Source organism: Drosophila virilis, chromosome 5 (genome assembly GCF_030788295.1).
Source record: "Drosophila virilis strain 15010-1051.87 chromosome 5, Dvir_AGI_RSII-ME, whole genome shotgun sequence".
Classification (NCBI taxonomy): domain Eukaryota; kingdom Metazoa; phylum Arthropoda; class Insecta; order Diptera; family Drosophilidae; genus Drosophila; species Drosophila virilis.
The window spans coordinates 7094661-7115574 of record NC_091547.1 but is presented as its reverse complement, the minus strand read 5'-3'; the positions used below and the strand labels follow the sequence as shown (position 1 = coordinate 7115574).

The following is a 20914-nucleotide window of genomic DNA, read 5'->3' as shown; positions in this document are numbered from 1 at the left end:
CATTTGTATGTCACAGCAAGCTTTTCATGCGCTATGTTGAGCTTGTGTGCCCGCCTGTTGCTGAGCTTTTTAACAGAGCTCTGTTAAGAACTAGTTATGCATTTCTGTTAAGTAAGCGACAAATGCATTGAAATAATAAGCAAATAATGTATTAAAATAATAATGAATATTCAAAATTGCACAGCAAATATATATGTTTGGTAAACTGGTAGACTGTTATTTGTATTATCCGTTCAAGAAATTGAAACAAATATTTCGCTAATCCAAATATTGACCAAACAATCGAAAACAAACACAAATATTTTCCTCAACGTGTAGCACGTACGATTTGATCAAAGTTTTGCAATAACATCTCGTACATTCGCCAAGAGAACTATTTATGCGCCGCGCTCTCCAGATCTTTTGTTCTCAGAAAGCTCAAATATGTTTCGAAGAAAAAACTTTAAAATTATTTCGAAAATGCTCACACACGCCTAAAATTCAAATGAAAACAGCGTAAACAAAATGTCTTTTTTTAAACATTTTCAATACATTTTCCTGGCCAGCGACAAAAGTCGCGAGCGTCGAGAGCAGTTGGCAACGGGTTTTCATCGAATGCGGCCACGGAATTTGCAGAACTTAAAAACAAAACGCATTGTGAACAAGTGCAACGCACTTACTTAATAAAAGATCACTGAGAAAAGACCGAAAAGAGAACATTTAAATAATCGAATGGACTGCACTTTTCTAACATCTATAAATAACAGTCAGTCAGTTAACGGAAAATGTTTTCAATATTCTCCTCTAGTTGTATATCTTTGTAAAATATGTTCAACATACGGTTGATTTGTTTTTATATAAGAGCCAACGGGCATTATTTTTAATTTCGCTGTTGATAATATGCAAATGTGTAGGCAAAAGAATAGAAAAGAAACGAGACGAATTTCACAAAACCAACAAAAAAAAACCTGTCTGAACTAAACAAAATACATTTATATTTGCAAGCTTTACGAGATATTTGCATGTACTATATGTATGTGTGTGTGTGTGTGAGTCGGTCGGCCAGACGGTTCAATTAAATATTTTGTTTGACAACAGCAGCAACAACAACAGCTACAACTGCTAAACTAAATATATATGTGTGTATGTGTGTGTGTGTGTGTGTATAGACATTTAAATGCGAAATAACATTGAACTTAAGCCGATTGGCAGCTAATTCGAACGGTATTTTCGGCAACTGCAAGTGTGTTAGCGTGCGTGCGTGTGTGTGCGTGTTGTGCTGCATCTTGATAAAGAGTTAATAAACTAATTAATTGCAATATTTTAATTGACATATTTGGCGCCCATTTTCCAGGAAGTGCAAAACAATGAAAACGCAGCGAGAAGCTATTTATCTTATGAATTTCTTTTAAGCTGCAAGCAGCAAGCACCAAGAACCAGCTGCAGATGCGCGAATAAAGATACAAACACATGTAAAATAGGCCGACAAAGATACATGCATAGCTATCTGTATATATATACATATATACATGCTATATATATACTGATTGCCTTTGTGCAGCCGCTATAAATATTTACAACGCTTACACGGGAAAATCAAATAAACTTTTATTCGAAAAACGATTCCCTATATTTGCCTGGTGTGTAGATAAGTTTGATTAAATCATGAACTGATGAGATTAATGTGAACTAAATCGGACACTCCAGAAAGAAACATTCTCATTAGTTAATTGAAGATACATGAAACAAACTAATCCGAACTCAACTGCAAACTCACGTCAAAATGTCGAAGAAACCGCGAGGGCATATACACAAAATTCGAGAATTCGAATTGGAAAAGGTAATGTGCATAATATCCATCTATCTGCAATGCCATCAATCTGTTGTTAATCTAATTAAAACCAATCAAAACATTTCAAAATGCCATAATAAACAAGATAGTTTACTAAACCAGCCCCAAACAAGATTTTCAATATTCAGCTGAAATCATTTCGACTTCAAAAGCATCTTAAGTTGAGAGTTCAAAAGAATTTCCAACTTTGCTAAAAATATATAAAAAACATGCAAGTAATAATTTATTCATTTAATTATTTATTTATTTCATTTAACTATCACAAATTTAATTATAAAAATTAATCAATTAATTATCTAATCATAAGGCCAAATATATGTTTTTATTACAATTGTTACTATACAAAACTCGTTGCATACGCAAACATAAACACATGCATATGTATCTATGTCTGCATGTGTGCATGCATGTGTGTATGCATGCATGTGTGTATGCATGCGTGTGTGTATGCATACATGTGTGTATACACGCATGTGTGTATGGAATTGTACGCGATGCTGCACGCTTCAACTTCCTTATGTGTTATTTGCCTGCAATAAACTTGGTCGGAAAAATTATTTAAAAAAAAAGTATAAGCAGGCAGAAAGATTGATAACGCGAATATTCAGACAGGCTGTATTGACTCTGTACCAAAAAGAGCAAAATTTCCTTCGCTTCTTTCAAAATACATCTTGTCGAACAGTTTTGAATACCCTCCTCTGCGCTCGAATAAAACACCCAATTAAATAATAATATTTCTTAATTCACACGTGTTTTGGCTCATAATAATTTATTCACATTATATTTAATATACATTAATCTGATTGGATTCAAAAAGGAAAACGAATGATTTTTCAAAACAAAGATTTCAAAATTGGAATGAAAATCAATGAATATATATAAATTCCTTAATTTGTGGAAGACCTTATACACTTTATTTTTATGTAAACTTAATGCTTCTAAACCTAAAGTTGATTTTGTCTGCTTATTTTAATATCCTTACTTCATTCATTAGTTATGTAGGGTATTGCAGCTTCGGTCAGCCCGTCAATTTTGAACTGCTTTCAATTGGCACAAGGCCAAAAATCTCTTCGCTCAGCTAATAGTTAACGCTACCAAGAAAAAACTCATTTTATTGGGCAGCAAACGGCGACTGGGCATTATGTCAAAAATAGAGTAACATTAAATTTGTCTGGTCGTGCGCTTACACATATACGGAATACATATAGATATATATGTACACATAAATATTGGGCAATTACTAATTCAATTCGTGGGGGTGCATCATTTGGGGCAGGTGCCACAGATCTGTTCTAAGAAAGAGTCAATTTTTACATTTGAAATTATTCCCCGAATCAGATACAACTTGTGGATGAGTTTGACATCATCCAAATTGTTGGTGAAGGCTGGTTCGGAAAGATATTGTTGGTGGAACATCGCGGATCTCAAACCGAAATGGTACTGAAGGCGGTGCCCAAGCCATATGTCACGTTGCGCGATTTCTATCGCGAATTTCACTATGGACTCCATTTGGGCGTACATCGGCATATTGTCACCACATACGATGTGGCCTTCGAGACGGCTGGTTTCTATGTCTTCACCCAGGAATATGCACCGCTGGGTAGGTGAATCGACATTAACCAAGTAGTCAAAATTGCATTATATTGTTTTGTTTTCAGGTGATCTTACATCAAATGTGACAGAAACTGGCGTAGGTGAGGTGTACAGCAAGCGCATAGCTAAACAGTTGGCCTCCGCAATAGATTACATGCATTCAAAGTCAGTGGAAGATTCTAAAACCTCTCTAGTTGCTTTAGATAATGTTGATCTAAACCTCTCTCTTCTTTGCAGAGACATAGTGCATCGGGATATAAAACTTGATAATGTGCTCATATATCGTTCGGATTTTCAACGCGTCAAACTTTGTGATTTCGGTGAATCCTTTCAATCTGGTACCATAGTGGAGCGTCGCAACGAATGGTTGCCCTACAGTCCGCCGGAAGTATTGGAAGTGAAGCCCGAAGGCACCTACAAGTATATATACTACATGTTTTATATATACAATCTGCTAATACATGTATTCCCCTCAAGAGCCGATCCCAGCCACGACGTGTGGCAGTTCGGAATTGTTATATTCGTGTGCCTGACCGGCTGTCTACCCTGGCAGAAGGCCTCCTCGGAGGATCCACGGTATGTCCGCTATCTGGTGTGGCAGGGCAGCATGATGATGATGCCGCTGCGACGCACGCCCAAACTGTTTAAGGTAGAGTTCAACAATCTCTCAATAATCTTCTTATTTTCTATATAAATGTGATTTCTTGTTATTTTCGAACAGCTGCTTACCTCCCGTGCGCAGCGCATGTTTAAGCGTTTCCTGGAGCCACGCAGCGGGAACAGGCCAAAGAGTCTGGGAGATTTGACAAAGTTCATGGACGATCGCTGGCTGGCCAAGACGGCGGAGAAGGAGATGGCCGAATATGAGACGGACGAACTATGCCCCTCAATGTATTCCTTTCACAGCAGTCCCGACGAGAAGAATCGCCTGCTGTACACATTGGCGGACTGTGGAATCGAAACGAATGTCGATCGGCTGCAGAAAAAGAATCGCATAAAAGACTGGATAGAGTCGTCCATAATAACAGAGGAGGATGAGGTAGGATCCGAAATTGTTCTACTTATGGCTCTTAATTCAAAATGCTTTGGATTTCTCTTCTGCAGGAAGAGAACGAGGAGACGAATTCCGCGTCGCCATCCTCATCCGTGTCACGCGAGCCAGTGCCTGGACACATCTCTTCCATACGCCAGCCACAACAACCGGCCAAGCCAAAGGAAATTAAAAGCACATTGAAAGATGCCACCCAGAAGCACTTTGATCCTCGCACGGGTGCACTGCAGCAGGGGCCCAGCGAAATGGGCATGGCCATGCACTCATCCAAGTCCGTTAATCTAGCCTCCACATCAACGCTTACCAATGCCGACAGCCTGCTGACACTGGGCTCCAGGCAGGATATGCTGGCCAGCAATTTGACCATTTATAACTCAATGGAAATGGAGCTGAACCGGCTAGGTAAGGGGCAGCCAACACTTCTCCAAGTCGACGGCTTTTTAAACCAGTCACAGAGCAGCAGCCTACTAACCACACTCGACGTGCCGCTCGAGGCAGAATCCTCCACACCCGCCGCTAAGAACTCCATTGGCGTTGGCACCCGGATGTCTACCAAGAGTATTCTCCAGCGCTCCAAGTCCGACTCGTTACAGGCAGCCATGTACACCAGCATGCCGGCCATTGACAATGCCAACTCCTACAACGCTTTTAACTCCAATAACCAGAGCCTGCAGCCCATGCAGAGCAGCTATGTGCCCAATGGCAGCGCCTACTTTACGAGTGGCAATAATAACAACAATATTCCTAACAAAACTAATCCGATCAAAACGGTGACTTTCACGGGCTTGACTAATGCCTTCCAATCGCTTGCCCAACTCCCAGTGCTGTCTAATCCCGTAGTGCCGGCGATGCCTCCCGCAGCAATGCAATTGAATTATTTTAATCGCTCCCACCATGATTCTCAAGTCAAAGACAGCGCCTACGGATCGGCCGATGTGAACGACATGACGCACACAACAAGTCATCCACAGGCCCATAACACTCAGCGCCAGAGGGTTTACAATGGCGCACGTGAATCCAATTTGAACATGAAGGACACGGCCTACGACCGTGTGGGGGTCACCAATAGCAACAGCGCGCGAAAGCGAAGATAGCTTGTGCCCGGTTGCATCAAACACACATAAATCCAACAAAATATATACACAATTTGCAAGTTCCAATAAACATAAAACGTAAATTTGTTAAGTGTCCAGTGTTTACTCTTCAGTGAGGATTGAAAGACAGCATTACGTTCTTAAAAAATTACGTTTCCTTTATTACGCGTAAAAATCCAAAAACAAGTCACGGCCCACAAATAAGGAGGCGACGACTCTGCTCCAGACACAGTGCCAGCGCTTACTTGAGGGGAATAAAACGTGAGCTGTGGGTGGCACCAATACCGGGCCTACCGTGCTTGACGGGCTTGTAGGTCAACGCAAATTCACCCAAGTAGTGGCCAATCATTTCTGGCTTAACTTCGACCTGTTGAGAGGCGGAATTAGTAAAAGGATTTCAATGGGAAGAGGTTTGCTCACCTGGCCGAAGTCTTTGCCATTGTAAACGCCAATGATGGAGCCGGTCATCTCGGGCACAATGATCATGTTTCTCAGATGGGTCTTCACAATCTCTGGCTTCTCATTTGGTGGAGCCTCCTTCTTGGCCTTGCGCAGCTTCTTGATCAGGGCCATTGGCTTACGCTTCAGACCGCGCGAGAAACGCCTGCGGGCACGGCTGTGCATCAGCTCCACCAGCTGATTGCTGCGCGCGGTGATGGAGTGAGAAGTCAACAGTGAGGTTAGTTTTGGGACGCCGCTCAGCATCCGAGTTTAACTACTCACTTGGGCATATCCAACAGCTGATCCAAGTCCACACCACGGTAGGTGAACTTCTTGAAGGTACGCTTCTTCTTAAGAGTTTCATCAACTTGCTGTTTTGTGTCATAGAAAAAACAATGGGTATTTATTAGCACAATTTATCGCCAATTTCGTATACACTTTAGCACGTAAAACTCTAAAATAATATTTGCAAACATGCGCAGTACATTGGACTTTGTGATTATTATAAACTCTTGCCGTACTGCGCACGGATGCTTTATATTTTTCTAGATTTTTACACAAAAATTACATCGGCCATCTTGACGTTTGCAGTCTACGGAACGGAAAGAAACACACACCGCAGCGTTGCCACCAGACTTAAGAAAATGGGGCTGCCAGACTGTACGTTTTTTGATTGCATATATGGTCACATTATCACAAACTAGAGATGCGTGCATTTGCTCGGAACTAAATGAGCACAAATAAACGCTTCAAAAGAACCAAATTCGGTCACAAAATTCAAATCGAACTTACAGAACATATCGCTATATCAAAATCTAAGCAGTTTAGAAAATAATTTACCACATTTTAGCTATGCTTTAAGTGAAAACAAGAAAAGAGTTGCGATGAAATAGCTACAAACCTAGTGTACCACATCGTGAGTCGTGCCCCAAATATATCGGCACGCACTCATCCGCAGCAAAATCAGCTGTGCAGCGCTGGTTGAGCAGAAACCTAAACAATGCTGACGTTACCAAAATTGTGTTTTAAAATGTGCACAACAGCCCAACATAATTACCTATTGAAATAGTATTTAATGCCTTTCTCAACAGTATTCGCTTGCTTTATGTAAGCCAATCACTTAAACAAACACCGACTGCCCAGGTTTCAACAAATTGTTTCTGCTTGCACAAGTGGCGCCTGTCATTTGTGATAACAAGTGCCACAGGTAAGTGTGTGTATGTGATTGTGACCCTACTGTGTGAAATTATCTCTTAGTGTCTTTTTGCTTACGACGCAAACAGCTACCCACTGTCGCAGAAGAAAATAAAAAGCTGTCGCACCAAATTTGCAACTTCCCGGTGAGCTCATCGGCAGGTGAAAGCGAATTGCATCATGTTCTCGCATTCGGGTCATGTTATGACGCTGGCAAACAGCATAATTGGCGTCGGCATCTTGGCCATGCCCTTCTGTTTCCAGAAGTGCGGCATCATCTTGTCCATTGTGCTGCTTGTACTCAGCAATTGGATAACGCGCATCTGTTGCCATTATCTGATAAAAACTTCGCTGCTGACACGTCGCAAAAGCTTTGAAATGCTGGGACTGCACGCTTTTGGCACATCTGGCAAACTGCTGGCGGAACTGTGCATTATTGGCTACCTGATTGGAACGTGCATCACGTACTTTGTGGTCGTCGGCGACCTGGGCCCACAGATTGTTGCCAAGCTGTTCTCCTTGGATATGGCGGAGAACAATCATCTGCGCACGGTGGTCATGTTTGTTGTCACTGTCTGTTGCATTGTGCCGCTGGGCATGCTGCGCAACGTGGACAGCTTGTCGGCTGTGTGCACCGCCTCCATTGGCTTCTATGTGTGTCTTATGCTTAAAATTGTGCTCGAGTCCGAGGCGCACATTATCGCTAACGATTGGACCGAGAAGGTGACTTACTGGGAGCCAGCGGGAGTGCTGCAGTGCCTGCCCATCTTCAGCATGGCGTTATCCTGCCAAATGTAAGCGCTCTTTAAAGTCAGGCGAACTATTTTTGTAACGAATTCTCTTTTGATTCCAGGCAACTCTTTGAAGTCTTCGACAGCATCAACAACCAAAGTCTGGACAAGCTGAATGGCATTGTGCGCAACGCGACATGGATATGTACACTGGTTTATATAGCCGTTGGTTTCTTTGGCTATGTGGCTTTCTGCACGCACAGCTTTTCAGGTAAAGCTTAAAATATATCCCAATGATTTCAAAAATGCTAATAAACTAGATTTTTGTCCCAGGTAATATCTTGGTTAACCTGTCGCCCTCATTTGGCAGCGATATTATCAAAATTGGATTTGTGCTGTCGATTGCATTCAGCTTTCCCCTGGTCATATTCCCGTGCCGAGCCAGCATCTATTCCCTTTTGTACAGAAAGGTTAGGATTATAATTTAGTTAGAATGATGAGAGCCTAATACAATTTATACTTACAATTCCAGCAGGGGCACACGGAGAGCAGCAATTATATACCAGAGCAGCGCTTTCGCTTAATTACACTGTTCATCGTTATCTTCTCGCTGTGCGTGGCGCTTATGATTCCATCTGTTGAGCTTATCATTGGCCTGGTGGGTTCCACAATAGGCGTGGCCATATGCATTATGTTTCCGGCATCGAGTTTTCGCCAGATCATCAGAAAGGAATCAACGGAACGCACCTTGGCGCAGTTTGTATTCGTCAGCGGTTTTTGCCTGATGATACTCGGCACATATGCCAATTTGAACGCCATAGACGCCCAGAGCTCTGGTCCACAGTTTGACGGTGCTCAAGTGGTAACACCATTGTTGCCCAACGAAATATCTCCGCCCGCGGTGGGTCATGATTTAAAGAGCTCCGAAATAATTAAACTGCTAGTGAAAAGCAGCGAGGCAGAAGCTAAAGAAAATCTAGAAAACTTTGAACATGGCAAACGTGAACCTAACGCAAATAGCATAAATCTTGTCGAGAAGTCAAATATTGCGGATGCTCCTTTAGATAATCAACCGATGCCTCCGTTGCCTGTCGATGAATCACATAACGTGGATGCGAATAACGAAGCGCCGCCGATTAAGTCTGAAAGCATACCAAAAGTGGAACCCAAACCAGTCGAAGGAAATGAAGCGGCATCTATTGTAAAGAAAAACTTGACTAGCTTGGAAAAGTCTCCTGCAGCAAATATGCCAGTTCCTAAACCAGAAACTTCTCAGTCTTTGGACCTGGCTGCACAGCGAACCATAGACGGAGCTGCCATCAAAAAGGAAGAGGAAATTACAGCCGAGGAGCAAAAAGATAAAGCGAATGCAGACGAATTGCGTAAAACAGAAAAGGAACTTCAAGAAAAAATGAAGGCTTTGGAGCGCACCGTGGACAAGCTAAACGAGGAGTTGGCAAAACAAAAGCCTCAAAGTCCAGATGCAATGAAACTGTTGGAAAGCAGTGTGGATAAACTGAACGATCAGTTGGCCCATCAAAATGTTGAGAATCCAAAACCTTTGGCTGTAAACGAACTGGATAAGGCACTGAATAAGGTCAAAGAAAATAATCGTAGAAAAGAGATGGAGGAGTCACTACTCCAGCCCCAGCTCCAAGTACAACCCCAGCCTCATGACGCCAACAACACAAAAAAGGAACGCAAACCCGCCTCATTGATGGAAATGCTCACCGAGAATGCCCATGCGCGAGAGGAACAGGAAGCTCATGCTGGAGTTTTCGAACCGCTCTCCTACAAAACGGGTGAGCTGCTAAAGAATTCAACTGGCGATGCGCCGTTACTAGCCCAACGACTGCCACTGCCTCTGGTGCTGCTCTCGAACTCCACTCGGACAAGAACTAACGGCACCTTAGCTGCCGAACCGCCGGCTAATAGAACAACCAACGCGGACAACGTCGATGCCATCAGGCGAGAGTTGTTGCAAGTAAATGAGCCGAAGATTGCGACTGCGCAGCCCGCGGTGCGCGTCAAACGCGATGCCAACGAGAATTGTCTTCCCGAGCCCAAGTTAAACGAGCTCAAAAATAGTGCACTCGTCGGTCTCAGCCTGCAAATCGAGAACATGGGTCGTGAACTGAAATCCGTCAAGGATGATGATCTCGAGACGACAACGACGATGACTACGACATCCAACACAGAACTGGATGCAAGCTAATACGCGCTCAATTGAACTGCAAGCACTACCTACACCAAAAATTATGTAACTGTTACAATTGTTTTTACATTACGCAACTGTTACCTATGTATTCAGATAATGTAACTGTTACATATGTTTTCAAATTACGTGACTGTTACATATGTTTTTACATTATGTAGGTAACTGTTACAAAGACCTATGTATTTAGATTGTGTAACTGTTACATATTATGTAACTGTTACATATGTACTCACAGTATGTAACTGTTCCATTTGAATTCAGATTATGTAACTGTTACCTATGTATTCAAATGTACAGCTCCAGTGTAATGTTCACAGGGCCAAAAAGCTTTATGTACATATATATATTAACTTATTTTTAATGATAATGATGTATTAATTTAGTATCTAGAAAAAGATACATAAATATGCTAAGCAATATATATATTCATAGATATATATATATATATATTTATAATTTTGATTTCTTGACTAATATTACTGCACACGACAAGGTTGAAAACCTCGACCATGAAGTGTGGGAAAACGGTGTATAGAATTTGTATGAGAAATATCAACAATTTCTGAACGTCGGCCTAACAAAACGAGGTCGCTGGTTCAAATTGCCTGAATTTTGGCGACATTTTAAAATACACCTTCAGTTCATGCTTAACATTTGACTTGAGCCGATCGAAAAATTATATACATTTTCATATACTGAATGGCTGTGCTGTACATAGTGCACATGTCAAAATTATTTGATATTTAGTTGTCGTATTGTCAAATGTTAAGCAATAGCCAAAATTCTTAATCCAAATTACGCAGTTTATACAATTCTATAAAGATGTCAATAGTTTTGGATGTAGTGCAAAGAATAGTTTTGAGTAGCGCCTACGAATTAACATGCGCCGCCGCCGCACAAGTCTTGAACAAATGCAAGATCGTAAGTAAAAACTCTATAAAAATTGTTAAATTTGCCAATAAATATTTTATCAATATCTTGTAGATGAACGCGATAACAGCCAAAGATTATAAAGTTCGAGAAACGAAGGATAATATTAAGAGCGATGCAAAAAATAATATAGACATTGAAGTGCCCGACCCGCCCGGAGGCCTGGATCCCAGCAGCAAGAAACTTGAAACACGCTGCCTGGTCTCCCAACTTGATGAGGCGTATAGGAATAGTGGGCCCATTTGTCCGCCACAGACGTCCAGTATGCGATTGGCGCGAAACAGCTACTTCTCTTAGATGAAAGGCAAGTGCTGGCATAGATAAAATAACTTTAATATGTATAGAGAGACAGAGAGAGGGGGAGAGTATGGTATGATCCACAACTTGGGTAACAAATTGAATAACTAACTTAATGGTTTTATGCACATCAGTGGCGGCTAACCAATTAAGTGTATATTTGGATAAATTTTGTATAATTTAGAATTATATGGTATCTCTGCAGACGGAGAGATTCGTTGACTTTGATTTGGCCTAGACATCCGCGCCAAGCGCATGCAGATCGTGCAGCACCTCAAGCACTGTGCCCACGCTCCAGGCCTGCGTGCGGCAGGAGTCGTTGCAGTAGCTTCCATTGTCGTTGGTCAGCTCGGGCAGGCCGCGCCAATGAGATGTTTGCATCTCTCGCAGATGTGCCCGCAATATGGCCCACGTCTCGGCAATGGTTTCGTCCAGGTAGCCGCACTTCTTGGCGAATATGAGGCGGGCGCGCAGATAGAAGCCTATGGGCCACACCCATTCGGGACCCTGATGATAGTTGGCGCCATGTGCTACGGTGCAGTCTGTCGAATCGTTGGAGTTATCATAATTGGCTCTGTAGTTCCAGTCATCCGGGTCCAGTGTCTTCATGCCCAACGGGCCAAGCAGATACTTTCTGGCCTGTTCCAGGGCACGCCAGGCGTTTTTCGGATCGCACAGCTCCGCGGCAACTGTTAGCGTTATGGGAAAGTTGCAGCGCAGCTGAAAGTCTGTCCAGTCCTGCGTGGCTCCAAAGCTATCCTTGTAGATGCCCTTCTTGTTGGCCACAGATGTTCTGTCCGTGTCCTTGACAAAGAAGTTCGCATCAAAATTGTTCTGTATGCGATCTGCCCACTCCTTGTAGCTCCACTTGGTCAGCTCGCCCGACGGGCCCTTGCGTTCCACGCCGCTGTGCGGAATAATCTTTCGCTCGCTGAGTCCCTGCATGAAACGCAACACGGCATACTGCAGGCCAACCAGTTCCACAGCGGAGCCATCGCGCGGTGTGCTGGGTCGTCCGCGATTGCCCGCCTTCTCTGAGGAGCCCATTTTGTCCATCCAGGTGCCGCAGTTGGCGCTGTTGCCGCCAAACACGAAGCCCGTGTCCGGATGCACTCCGATATGATTGTTAAATCCCTGATCGACCATGTGCGCATCTATTTCCTGGCCAGCATTGCGTTCCCGGTACTGCAGACCCTGGAAGTGCACCTGCAGTGCCTCCTGCATGACGTCTTGCAGCAGCTGATCGAAGGCGCCGGGCGGATGAGGCTCGGAATCATCGTACGGGAAAATCCGTGACACCTTATCGTTGAGTATAGCGGCACCCTTCGGCGCCTCGTTAACGTACTGGGCAATGCTGTGCATCCACCACCAGACTGCATCGCGGCAATTGAAGCGCGGCTTAACGCCATTATCCAACAAATTGGGGATCAGGCCATGACGCATGGCCGATGCAAAGCCAATTATGATAAAGCGCGCCTCCGTAAAGCGACCCGTGAGCAGCATTGTGCCGCGCAGTGCGATGAACGTGTCCCGGCCCCAGCAGCGCATGTAGCCTGCAAGTGAGGAGTTGTTATTAATTAAGCCGAAAGTCAATTGACTTTGTTACCTGTGGAAAAGTGGGGCAGGCCGGCGGACAAGGTGACGCACTGCTTCGGCGGCTTTGGTGGGCTGAGCGCAAGACTGAAACCCGGCAGATTCGCCGAATTGCAAACGGCCAGGAACTGGAGCGTCGAGAGCGCCAGGGATTGTGTAAAGTTATGACCATCGCGTATAAAACTGAAAGGTAAGAGAATAATCAAAATAAAGCATATAATCTCAGCCGTAACCTATATTACTTAGGTAATTAAATAACATGAATTATACACGCGTTATTAGAATCTATAGTTAATTTTCGAATGATAATTCCCAAACAAGCTACGTGATTTAAGTTGAAGTCCGGAAAAGAAAAGGGTTTACGATTCTAACTGCTGCCCTTAGTTTCGGCTGGTCAAACCGGTTTTATGTACATTCTTGAATCGGTTTTGTTCAAATTTTAAAAATTTGTTTGAAACATTTCAATTTTAAATTGCCCGTTCTACTGAAAATATTGCAAGCCTAGATATTTTCATATGGAACTTGCGGGCTAAATTTATTCTCTACCCGAAATTGACATCTAACAAATATGTTTAGATCAATTTGGGGCGCAAGATATTTGTGCTTTGGGGCTGATTCTTAAATTTAAACCAAACAATTTCTAAATATTTTTGAATCCAAATACAAGCAACATTCTAAGCTAGGCTGTCATATTTTTCTAAAGGGTAAAAAGGTTTGTGTGCGAATGTATGAAACAGCTGAAGGAAGCATCTCTGACCCCATAAAGTATATATATATTCTTGAATAGCATGTCTGTCCAACTATCCCTTCGTCCATCCGTCCGTCTGTCCGTTTATCCATCCGTCTGTCGTCCATCTGGCCGTCCGTCCATCCACCCGTTTGTCCATCCGTCTGTCTATCCATCCGTCCGTCTGTCCATCAAGTCGGGCTATTCCAACTGGCGCTCTTTTACTTGTTCGATTTGAGGGCGTGATAAAAATATTATCTAATAGATATCATCTCTAAACAACCAGACTATTTTCCTTTACACTGTAGTTTGTCGTGAGGCTTGCCCGACAAATATATTAAATAAATGTGTTTCGTTTGGACACTCACTCGGGCATCAATTGATTGACCTGATTGACCAGTACATTGTAGACACCGCTCACAATGGTATCAAAGTAGCAGGGTATAAGGTAGCGTGGCACGTTCTTCAACGGATCAAAGGTTGCCCTAAGCCAGTTGGACAGGGGTTTCAGATCAGCAAAGTTATTTAGACGATCGGCAATGTAATCTTAAGAGTGGCAAGAGATTAAAGTTAGGACATAAAAGTGAACAGAATTTGGCTCACCCATCATCCAGTTGCCATCACGCAAATTGTTGCACAGTGGATGGCCCAGGTCATCGCGTGGTGAAATCTCCGTCAGCAGCGAGACAAAGCCCTGCAGGCCACAGTACACAATGGGCCCAAAGTTGGGTATATCATAGGCGGAGCCACCCAGGCCCATGTCGCGCTCCTCCTGATCACAGCTGAACAGTGCCCGACTCAAGGCAGGTAAATCCAGTTTGGAGACAATCGATTTAAGCTCTTCGCACTGGGCACCCGACTCAAGGCGCAGCGAGTTCGTCACCTGCTGCAGGCGATCGAAGCTCTTGCGAGCGCTGGGATGCATGGAGACGCGGATGGCGACCACAGTGCCGGGACGCAGATTGGCAAAGTTGAGCTGGGTGTTGTTGCCATCCGTGTAGAGGCTCGTCTCGAATACTTGCGACTTGCTGAGCGGTATGTGCTCCTGCAGCGACAGCTCGAACTGTGTGAAGCCATTCAGCACATGTTCTTCCCTCTTGAAGGGGGCCGGACGATCGAAGGGCTTGTCGCTTTTCATGGTTAAGTTGGCCTCGAGTATAATCTCGTCCAGTACCCCCTCGAATCGCAGCGGGCGCACATTGGTGGCGCCCGCATTGGGATGCGGATAGCTAAACGCGGTGTGGGCAACCAGGATGACCGTCTGGTGTGTGTTGGGCGAGTGACGCGTCACGGCGACCACATTGGGATCCATTTGGTCCACGTACACCTGACTGAAACCTTCCTCCGCCAGCTGGCCGTGCAGTATATTCAAGGCGCGCTTGGCGGCCACAATGCCCGTTTTAAAGTCCACGCCCTTGCCCCACTCCTGATAAGGGCGTTCCTCATCGACCACATGAATCTGGCGTAAGGCAAGCAGATACCATTAGACATGATGAATCACTTAACTAGCAGCATTGGGACTTACATGATGCGGAACTAGCTCATCGTAGCCGCGGTTGCTGCCCGTGGCACAGCAGGCCATGGCCACCAGCGCCGATGAGGGCAGCAGGTCGTAGACTGAACGCTTCTCAATGGGTGACGGATTGTCGTGTGTCAGGTCCAAGAAGAGCGCATGCGCCACGCTGGGCGCTGCATCGCGATTGGGATTCGCAAAGAAGCCGCCGACCGGTACGCCACCGTAACGGTAAACCAGACGACCCTGCTCATGGGAATCCCAGGCGGAGAGAGCTTCTCGTATAAGAGACGTAATGCCCAGCCGGTTGACGAAGACATTGTCGGTGCCGTCAGAGTTGGTAAATAGCTCGGCGACCACATAAAGCTCGGGATTGATTTTGCGTGCCGCATCCAGCAGATACTCGGCCACGTGCAGCGGCGTCGAATGACAGTTATCCAGGCGTACGCCGTCGAAAATACGCGCCGTTTTCTCCACATACTCGGTCATGTGCTGCCACAGGTAGGGACTGTCCTCCGGGCGTTTGCCGAAACGCAGCTTGACGCTGTCGCCCCAGGCGATTAGCTCACGCTTCAGATAAACATTTCCGCGATTTACTTGCTCCTCGGCAAAGTCCAAGAGCGGATCACTGGAGCCCATCACCCAGCCATTGTGGGCCATAAAGAACTCGCCTGCCGGCCCGTACATATCCTCCTCAATCTCCTGCAGCGATTTGCCCTCGGTTCGGGTATGCGTAAAGTAGGTCATAAACACCGGATGCGTAATGGAGATTTCCCGGACACGCGGCCCGTCCTGCTGGACGCGCTCGTACCGCACGCCCGCCAAGCAGTTCTCGATGGCATAGTTGAGATGGCCCTGGAGCTCAGCTCTGATCTGGTCGTTGAGCGCATCCAGATGATGGCGCAGTGTCTCGGCGCATTTGCGGAAACGCGACTCCTCATCGAAACAGTCACCATGGAAAGCATTAAAGATGTCCAATGCCAGCTCAAAGTCAATTGTGCTACCCAAGCGACGATATGCCGGGTCCTGTATCAGTTGAATCTCCTGGAAGCGCGACTCCTTCGCCACATTCTTGGGCGGCTCACGTGTGCGCACCTGCGACATGAACTCGTTCACGTACTTCATCACGTCGCACTGATACAGTTCGTGTATATTGACCTTGGATAGGTAGGCATGATGCAATTGGTACTTTAAAGCTTCCAAATGGCACTCCTGATCGATAATCTCGGGCACGCCCACATGCTCCAGCTTGCCAGCGGCTATGTCTTCGCTGCACTGCGCCAGCGCAGCGTCCAACAGAAAAGCGGGACGCAAATAGGGGCATGTGGCGCACGAGTAAGTCGCGTCCGGATGCTTCAGCAGCCAATCGGATTCGTTGGCCGTATGATTAAGCACAATATCACAAATGGAAGCTACCTGAGGAGCATATACATATATACGGGTGTATTATAAAGGCAGCATGGAAGTAATTGAAATACTTACGCCCCATTCCTGACGGCACTTTTTAATAACCTTCTCCACATCGTCAAACGTGACCCGCTCGCCCTTCTTGGCCGCAAAGTTGGGGTTGACACTTAACTGATCGCGCAGCGAGTAGCCGGACCGTGATCCGCCCAGCTCCTGTATGGGCGTAAAGTGTATGACATTATAACCGGACTCCTTGGCCACGCGCAGCTTTGCCTCCCACGTGTGCAGGGGCCCGAGCAGCTTGGCCATCACCGTTTGACAGCGTATAGAATTGAGGGGTATTATCTTCTGGGCGCCCACTGGACCCACGTGCAGCGTGGGTTCCACCTGTACGTACAACGCGCCATCCGGAGGTGCGTCCGGCTTGGCTTCCCTAAAAGCAGGAGGAAATGATTATATCAAATATTTCGATATATAGATATATTCACTCACCGATCGGCGAACCTAAAGTAGAATCGGAACGTGCCCGACAAGTTCAACTGCAGCTCGCTGTAAATGTCCGTGTCGACCACATGGACATCCGGATGCTTATCGCTGGTTATTTGCTGACCATTCCTCAACTGCCAGCCGAGCACGCGATATTCGGTGCGCACAAACTTCTTGCCCTCATCCGGGTAATTGGTGTGCAGCAGGATTTTGCGGCCCAGGAGCGAGACATCCGGATGCACGCGCAATGTGGAGCCGCGTTTCAAACGGTAAAGCACATGCTCAGCATTTGTGCCCTCCGCAATGGGTATGCTGTGCGATTCGATGTCCTTGCTCATTTTAAAAACCTGGCGGGAAAAGGGTAAGAAATTCTCTACACTATAATATATATACATTTGATATGGGTGTGCTTGCGAATGTGTGTGTGTGCGTGTGCGTGTGTGTGTGAGTGTGTGTGCGTACATAGATGATCACAGAGATATGCCATTATATAAAAATTTTGCATCGAGGCAATCAATTTGATTCGATTCGATTCAATTCAATTCGTTCTCAATGTCACCCCAATAAAAATAAAATGGAAATAAACTGAAGCAAATACAATATGAAATATGTTTCACATGGAACTATAGAAAATTGTTGCCATACAACGTTAATTAATTACAACTGAAAACTTCCCCTTTAAATGTTAAAAAGTTAATTAGAGTTTTCACTTGAAACTCAAATTTTATAGTTTTTAGTTTGAAGAATTTTTAAATCTTCTCTCTGTACATATAATATTTAATTATATTTTCTAGTTTCAGAATTTGCGGAATTTCAATTACAACTTCATTTTTTTTATATTTTTTTTTGTAATTTTTAATTTAACTAATTTTCTAGTTCACGAATATTTGCAGGATATTTGTTTTTTTTTCTCGAATTCTACATTTAAAATGACAGCTACCAGGACTATTTTTCAGCTCTTATTTAATGATTATTATTTCTAGATCTGATTTATAGTTCCTGAGTCAGGCGCCAGTCTATTTTTAGTTAAGATAGGTTTAGCGATTACAACAATTCAGATTAAGAGACACACACACAAAGGCGATCAGTTACAACACCACAGTGCAAGTAATTTACAGAATTTACAGAATAGAAGCAATTTCCAAAAAGTAATTATATATATATATATATATATATATATATGAAATATATATAATTAGACGACTTTTAGTAACTAGAACACGAGGAGCACACGGCACAGACTGAAACTGTCGCTTGGCGCTCGGTTGTAGCTGTTTTTTATTAAGTCTGTGCTATGCTTTGCTCCAATACACTCACATAAATGTGCACACACATACGCGCTTATATACATACATACATACATATATGCATAGGCGTATGCATGTGCATATTTACTACATAATTACAATCAGCGATTGTGTAAATACCTCACTGTGGTGTTTTTTTAAAGGTTTGCTGCGTCCGACTCCGGAGCGGCTGATGCTACTGCTGCCTGCATTCCCCATAACTGCTGTGGCACTAAGCTCATTTGCACTAATCGACACTGGCGCCGACTCAGCCGGCACAGCTGTAGCTGTAGCTGTAGCTTTAACTGTAACTGTTGCGGTTGCTTTAGCTGCTGCTTCCTCTTCTTCTCTCAGTTCAGTATTCGCTTGTGCCGGCACCTTATCAAAGCTTTGCACTTGCTGCCGCTGCTGCTGCTGCTGCTGCTGCTGCTGCATCCCGCCATTTACCGGTCCCGTTGTTAGTTGCGCATAGTATTCGAGGAGCCAGCGAAAGAACTGATAGCCCATTAGGATGTGGATCAGTGCATAGAAATTGCGCCGTGTGCTCTTGTAGAGCCACCTGAGACCCTCGACTAGCATTGCGTGGCGTTATCTCGAAAAGCTTGAAATGAAATTTGGAAGCGTGTTGCTCGGTTTTTTTTTTCGCGAGTTTAGTGCCGGCGGCGGTATTAAAGCTACTGAAAGCTAGACCACTTGCGATCGTTAATGAACCATTTTAAATAATACATAATAAAAAAAAAAAAACAAAATGAACAAGTGCGCATACTAATTGCATACAGGTAAATACATACATACAAATGTGAGTGCGTGTTTTATACCCATGTATGTATATAAAGCGGCGCAGAAGCTTTGGAACGATTATAAGACAACCTCTCTAAGCTTTTCGCCCATGACTTTGGTGCATTTCTTTGCACGCAAAGCTTACATGATAACTGTTAATGTTCGTTATCGATTCAAAGTCATTTATGTTTTTTTTTTTATACTTCGAATCAGTAAAGCCATTAAACACAGTGGTTGCTCGTTAGTTCGAATTTTCCAGAAAATATAATCTATAATTATATGTAAGATGTATTTTTTATTTTCTGCTGGTTCAAACCACATTTCCAATCGACATTTTTTTCGAAACGCTTATGAATTTCATAGGTAACCCGTTTTCCGTTAAGCGACCAATGTATTTAATTGTCGTTGCGGTTAAATTCATATACTTTCTCAATAAGTTTTAAATTTATACATTTTCTAGACTCGAACCCACTTGAATTGGTTTCCCTGTGGTCGAGCTTTTATTTTTTTACCGGTTAGGAATGTTCGGGTTTACTTCCTTATAAATTCTTTATTTTGCGTATATGTTGGCATTTGTTTTTATTTGACAACAATTCGTGTAAATGTGTTAAAAATAGATTAAAATATCTTGCGTCCATTGACCTACATACATATATATACGCACTTATACATAGACATACATACATATGTGTGCATGTAGTTTTAGGAGCACCCTTCGAAAACGTTACATATTGCTGAATGATAACGGTTTGTTAGGGCTATAACTTATTCAAATTCAACTAACACATGTTTGACACCAATGCTGTGCACATGATTCATATTTTTGATCGTAAACACTTAGATAATGGACTCTGTGATAGTTTCTGGGTAAAAACATGTGCACATTTGTTTTAAATGAATTTAATTTGTTTTAATTTTATTAAAAAAATATTTTAAATTAGTCACCAACTATTTTCTTGAAATTGTTGCACCAATAACTATGATCTGCAGCTGAATTACACTTTACCAGCAAATAAATTCCTCAATTCTCTTTTTTTTTATTGAGCTCAAGGTGACCTTTCAAGTTTTCGTGCGCGCGTCAGCTGTTTCGGCTTGAGAACGTCGCACCCTCATTTGCTGGTAAACAAAAATCAGCTGTTCGTCTGTTTTGTTTTCTGTTGTATTGTGGTGGTTACTTGATGTACACATTCATCTTGACTGTGTGTGTTTATTGTTTGTATGTACGATAGCTTATAATTAACCTATGTTGGCAAATTGCGAATACATTTTGACCCGCGATCACACATTATTATTATATTAGTTTTACATGCAATTTAAGAATGTAATTATGTACGGTTACTTACCCAATGATTATATTATTTGCCAACACTGTGCTTCTTTGCAGTTAATAATATTTTACACATTTTGTGCACAACTGGGTATTTTATAAATGTATTGTTTAGTTAGTTTTACTGCAGTGCAGAGATGCAAGGTGGACGGTGGCATTTTTAGAAACAATTTAGAACTGGCCAAGAATAATAAGGCGTGCCTTCCGATATCGATAAGTTGCTAGTTATCGGAACTGAACCAATTGAACCAGTTGGTAAGTTCCGTAAGCATTTTTCGCTTACGTAGTTACGCATAACGGTAACGGCCTTACGCAAGGCGCGAAAAATGTAATTCGTTTGAAATTTCTCTGAAGAAGAGCTTTTCAAAACGGTCGCATTAAATGTCTGCATTAACTAGAACTTAAACTGAGTGTT

General features: G+C 43.5%; 5 protein-coding genes across 19 annotated transcripts; 3 read left to right on the top strand and 2 right to left on the bottom strand.

Moving 5' to 3' along the window:
* Window positions 1-567: 567 nt before the first annotated feature.
* Window positions 568-5898, top strand: LOC6625862 (serine/threonine-protein kinase meng-po). Of its 7 annotated transcripts, none has more exons than XM_070210511.1 (9): window positions 569-749; window positions 1334-1819; window positions 3170-3431; window positions 3490-3589; window positions 3662-3844; window positions 3902-4073; window positions 4146-4463; window positions 4529-4877; window positions 5298-5898. In XM_070210511.1, the coding sequence occupies exons 2-9, from the start codon at window positions 1763-1765 to the stop codon at window positions 5567-5569; spliced, it is 1713 nt and encodes a 570-aa protein (XP_070066612.1). In that variant the 5' UTR covers window positions 569-749; window positions 1334-1762; the 3' UTR covers window positions 5570-5898. The 7 variants fall into 7 exon arrangements, with proteins under 7 accessions (XP_015030149.1, XP_015030150.1, XP_070066610.1 ...); XM_032436547.2 differs by having other exon boundaries at window positions 570-749; window positions 5382-5898; XM_015174663.3 differs by having other exon boundaries at window positions 568-745; window positions 1628-1819; window positions 4529-5898.
* On the bottom strand, window positions 5702-6709 carry RpS15 (ribosomal protein S15). Its single transcript, XM_002050820.4, has 4 exons — window positions 6579-6709; window positions 6293-6381; window positions 5990-6212; window positions 5702-5936 (listed from the first exon to the last, which is right to left on the bottom strand). Exons 1-4 carry the CDS (start codon window positions 6585-6587, stop codon window positions 5811-5813), a joined length of 447 nt encoding a protein of 148 aa, XP_002050856.1. The 5' UTR covers window positions 6588-6709; the 3' UTR covers window positions 5702-5810.
* A 263-nt stretch (window positions 6710-6972) lies between these two features.
* On the top strand, window positions 6973-10615 carry LOC6625864 (putative sodium-coupled neutral amino acid transporter 10). 2 transcript variants are annotated; one of them, XM_032436546.2, is made up of 5 exons: window positions 6973-7217; window positions 7294-7998; window positions 8058-8206; window positions 8269-8405; window positions 8471-10615. In XM_032436546.2, exons 2-5 carry the CDS (start codon window positions 7385-7387, stop codon window positions 10148-10150), a joined length of 2580 nt encoding a protein of 859 aa, XP_032292437.1. In that variant the 5' UTR covers window positions 6973-7217; window positions 7294-7384; the 3' UTR covers window positions 10151-10615. The 2 variants fall into 2 exon arrangements, with proteins under 2 accessions (XP_032292437.1, XP_002050857.2); XM_002050821.4 differs by having other exon boundaries at window positions 6974-7217; window positions 8468-10615.
* Window positions 10616-10822: 207 nt separating this feature from the next.
* On the top strand, window positions 10823-11590 carry LOC6625865 (uncharacterized). Its single transcript, XM_002050822.4, has 2 exons — window positions 10823-11074; window positions 11138-11590. Exons 1-2 carry the CDS (start codon window positions 10976-10978, stop codon window positions 11378-11380), a joined length of 342 nt encoding a protein of 113 aa, XP_002050858.1. The 5' UTR covers window positions 10823-10975; the 3' UTR covers window positions 11381-11590.
* On the bottom strand, window positions 11396-20626 carry LOC6625866 (glycogen debranching enzyme). 8 transcript variants are annotated; one of them, XM_032436542.2, is made up of 8 exons: window positions 20516-20626; window positions 17113-17453; window positions 16696-17053; window positions 15226-16629; window positions 14304-15159; window positions 14069-14246; window positions 12987-13156; window positions 11396-12933 (listed from the first exon to the last, which is right to left on the bottom strand). In XM_032436542.2, the coding sequence occupies exons 2-8, from the start codon at window positions 17442-17444 to the stop codon at window positions 11615-11617; spliced, it is 4617 nt and encodes a 1538-aa protein (XP_032292433.1). In that variant the 5' UTR covers window positions 17445-17453; window positions 20516-20626; the 3' UTR covers window positions 11396-11614. The 8 variants fall into 8 exon arrangements, with proteins under 8 accessions (XP_032292433.1, XP_015029061.1, XP_032292432.1 ...); XM_015173575.3 differs by lacking the exon at window positions 20516-20626 and adding an exon at window positions 20179-20196; XM_032436541.2 differs by lacking the exon at window positions 20516-20626 and adding an exon at window positions 20122-20189.
* Between the last annotated feature and the right edge of the window lie 288 nt (window positions 20627-20914).

Coding starts and splice junctions, on each gene's coding strand:
- LOC6625865 (XM_002050822.4), top strand. CDS start 10,976: ATGTCAATAGTTTTGGATGTAGTGCAAAGAATAGTTTTGAGTAGCGCC. Junction 11,075..11,137: donor TCTTGAACAAATGCAAGATC/GTAAGTAAAAAC, acceptor AATATCTTGTAG/ATGAACGCGATAACAGCCAA.
- LOC6625864 (XM_002050821.4), top strand. CDS start 7,385: ATGTTCTCGCATTCGGGTCATGTTATGACGCTGGCAAACAGCATAATT. Junction 8,207..8,268: donor CTGCACGCACAGCTTTTCAG/GTAAAGCTTAAA, acceptor TTTTTGTCCCAG/GTAATATCTTGGTTAACCTG. Junction 8,406..8,467: donor ATTCCCTTTTGTACAGAAAG/GTTAGGATTATA, acceptor TTACAATTCCAG/CAGGGGCACACGGAGAGCAG.
- RpS15 (XM_002050820.4), bottom strand. Junction 6,213..6,292: donor CAGCTGTTGGATATGCCCAA/GTGAGTAGTTAA, acceptor CACCGCGCGCAG/CAATCAGCTGGTGGAGCTGA. Junction 5,937..5,989: donor ATGGCAAAGACTTCGGCCAG/GTGAGCAAACCT, acceptor GCCTCTCAACAG/GTCGAAGTTAAGCCAGAAAT.
- LOC6625862 (XM_015174663.3), top strand. CDS start 1,763: ATGTCGAAGAAACCGCGAGGGCATATACACAAAATTCGAGAATTCGAA. Junction 3,432..3,489: donor CCAGGAATATGCACCGCTGG/GTAGGTGAATCG, acceptor TTTTGTTTTCAG/GTGATCTTACATCAAATGTG. Junction 3,845..3,901: donor AAGCCCGAAGGCACCTACAA/GTATATATACTA, acceptor ATTCCCCTCAAG/AGCCGATCCCAGCCACGACG.
- LOC6625866 (XM_002050823.4), bottom strand. CDS start 18,971: ATGCTAGTCGAGGGTCTCAGGTGGCTCTACAAGAGCACACGGCGCAAT. Junction 17,054..17,112: donor TACTTTAGGTTCGCCGATCG/GTGAGTGAATAT, acceptor TCCTGCTTTTAG/GGAAGCCAAGCCGGACGCAC. Junction 15,160..15,225: donor ATGAGCTAGTTCCGCATCAT/GTAAGTCCCAAT, acceptor GCCTTACGCCAG/ATTCATGTGGTCGATGAGGA.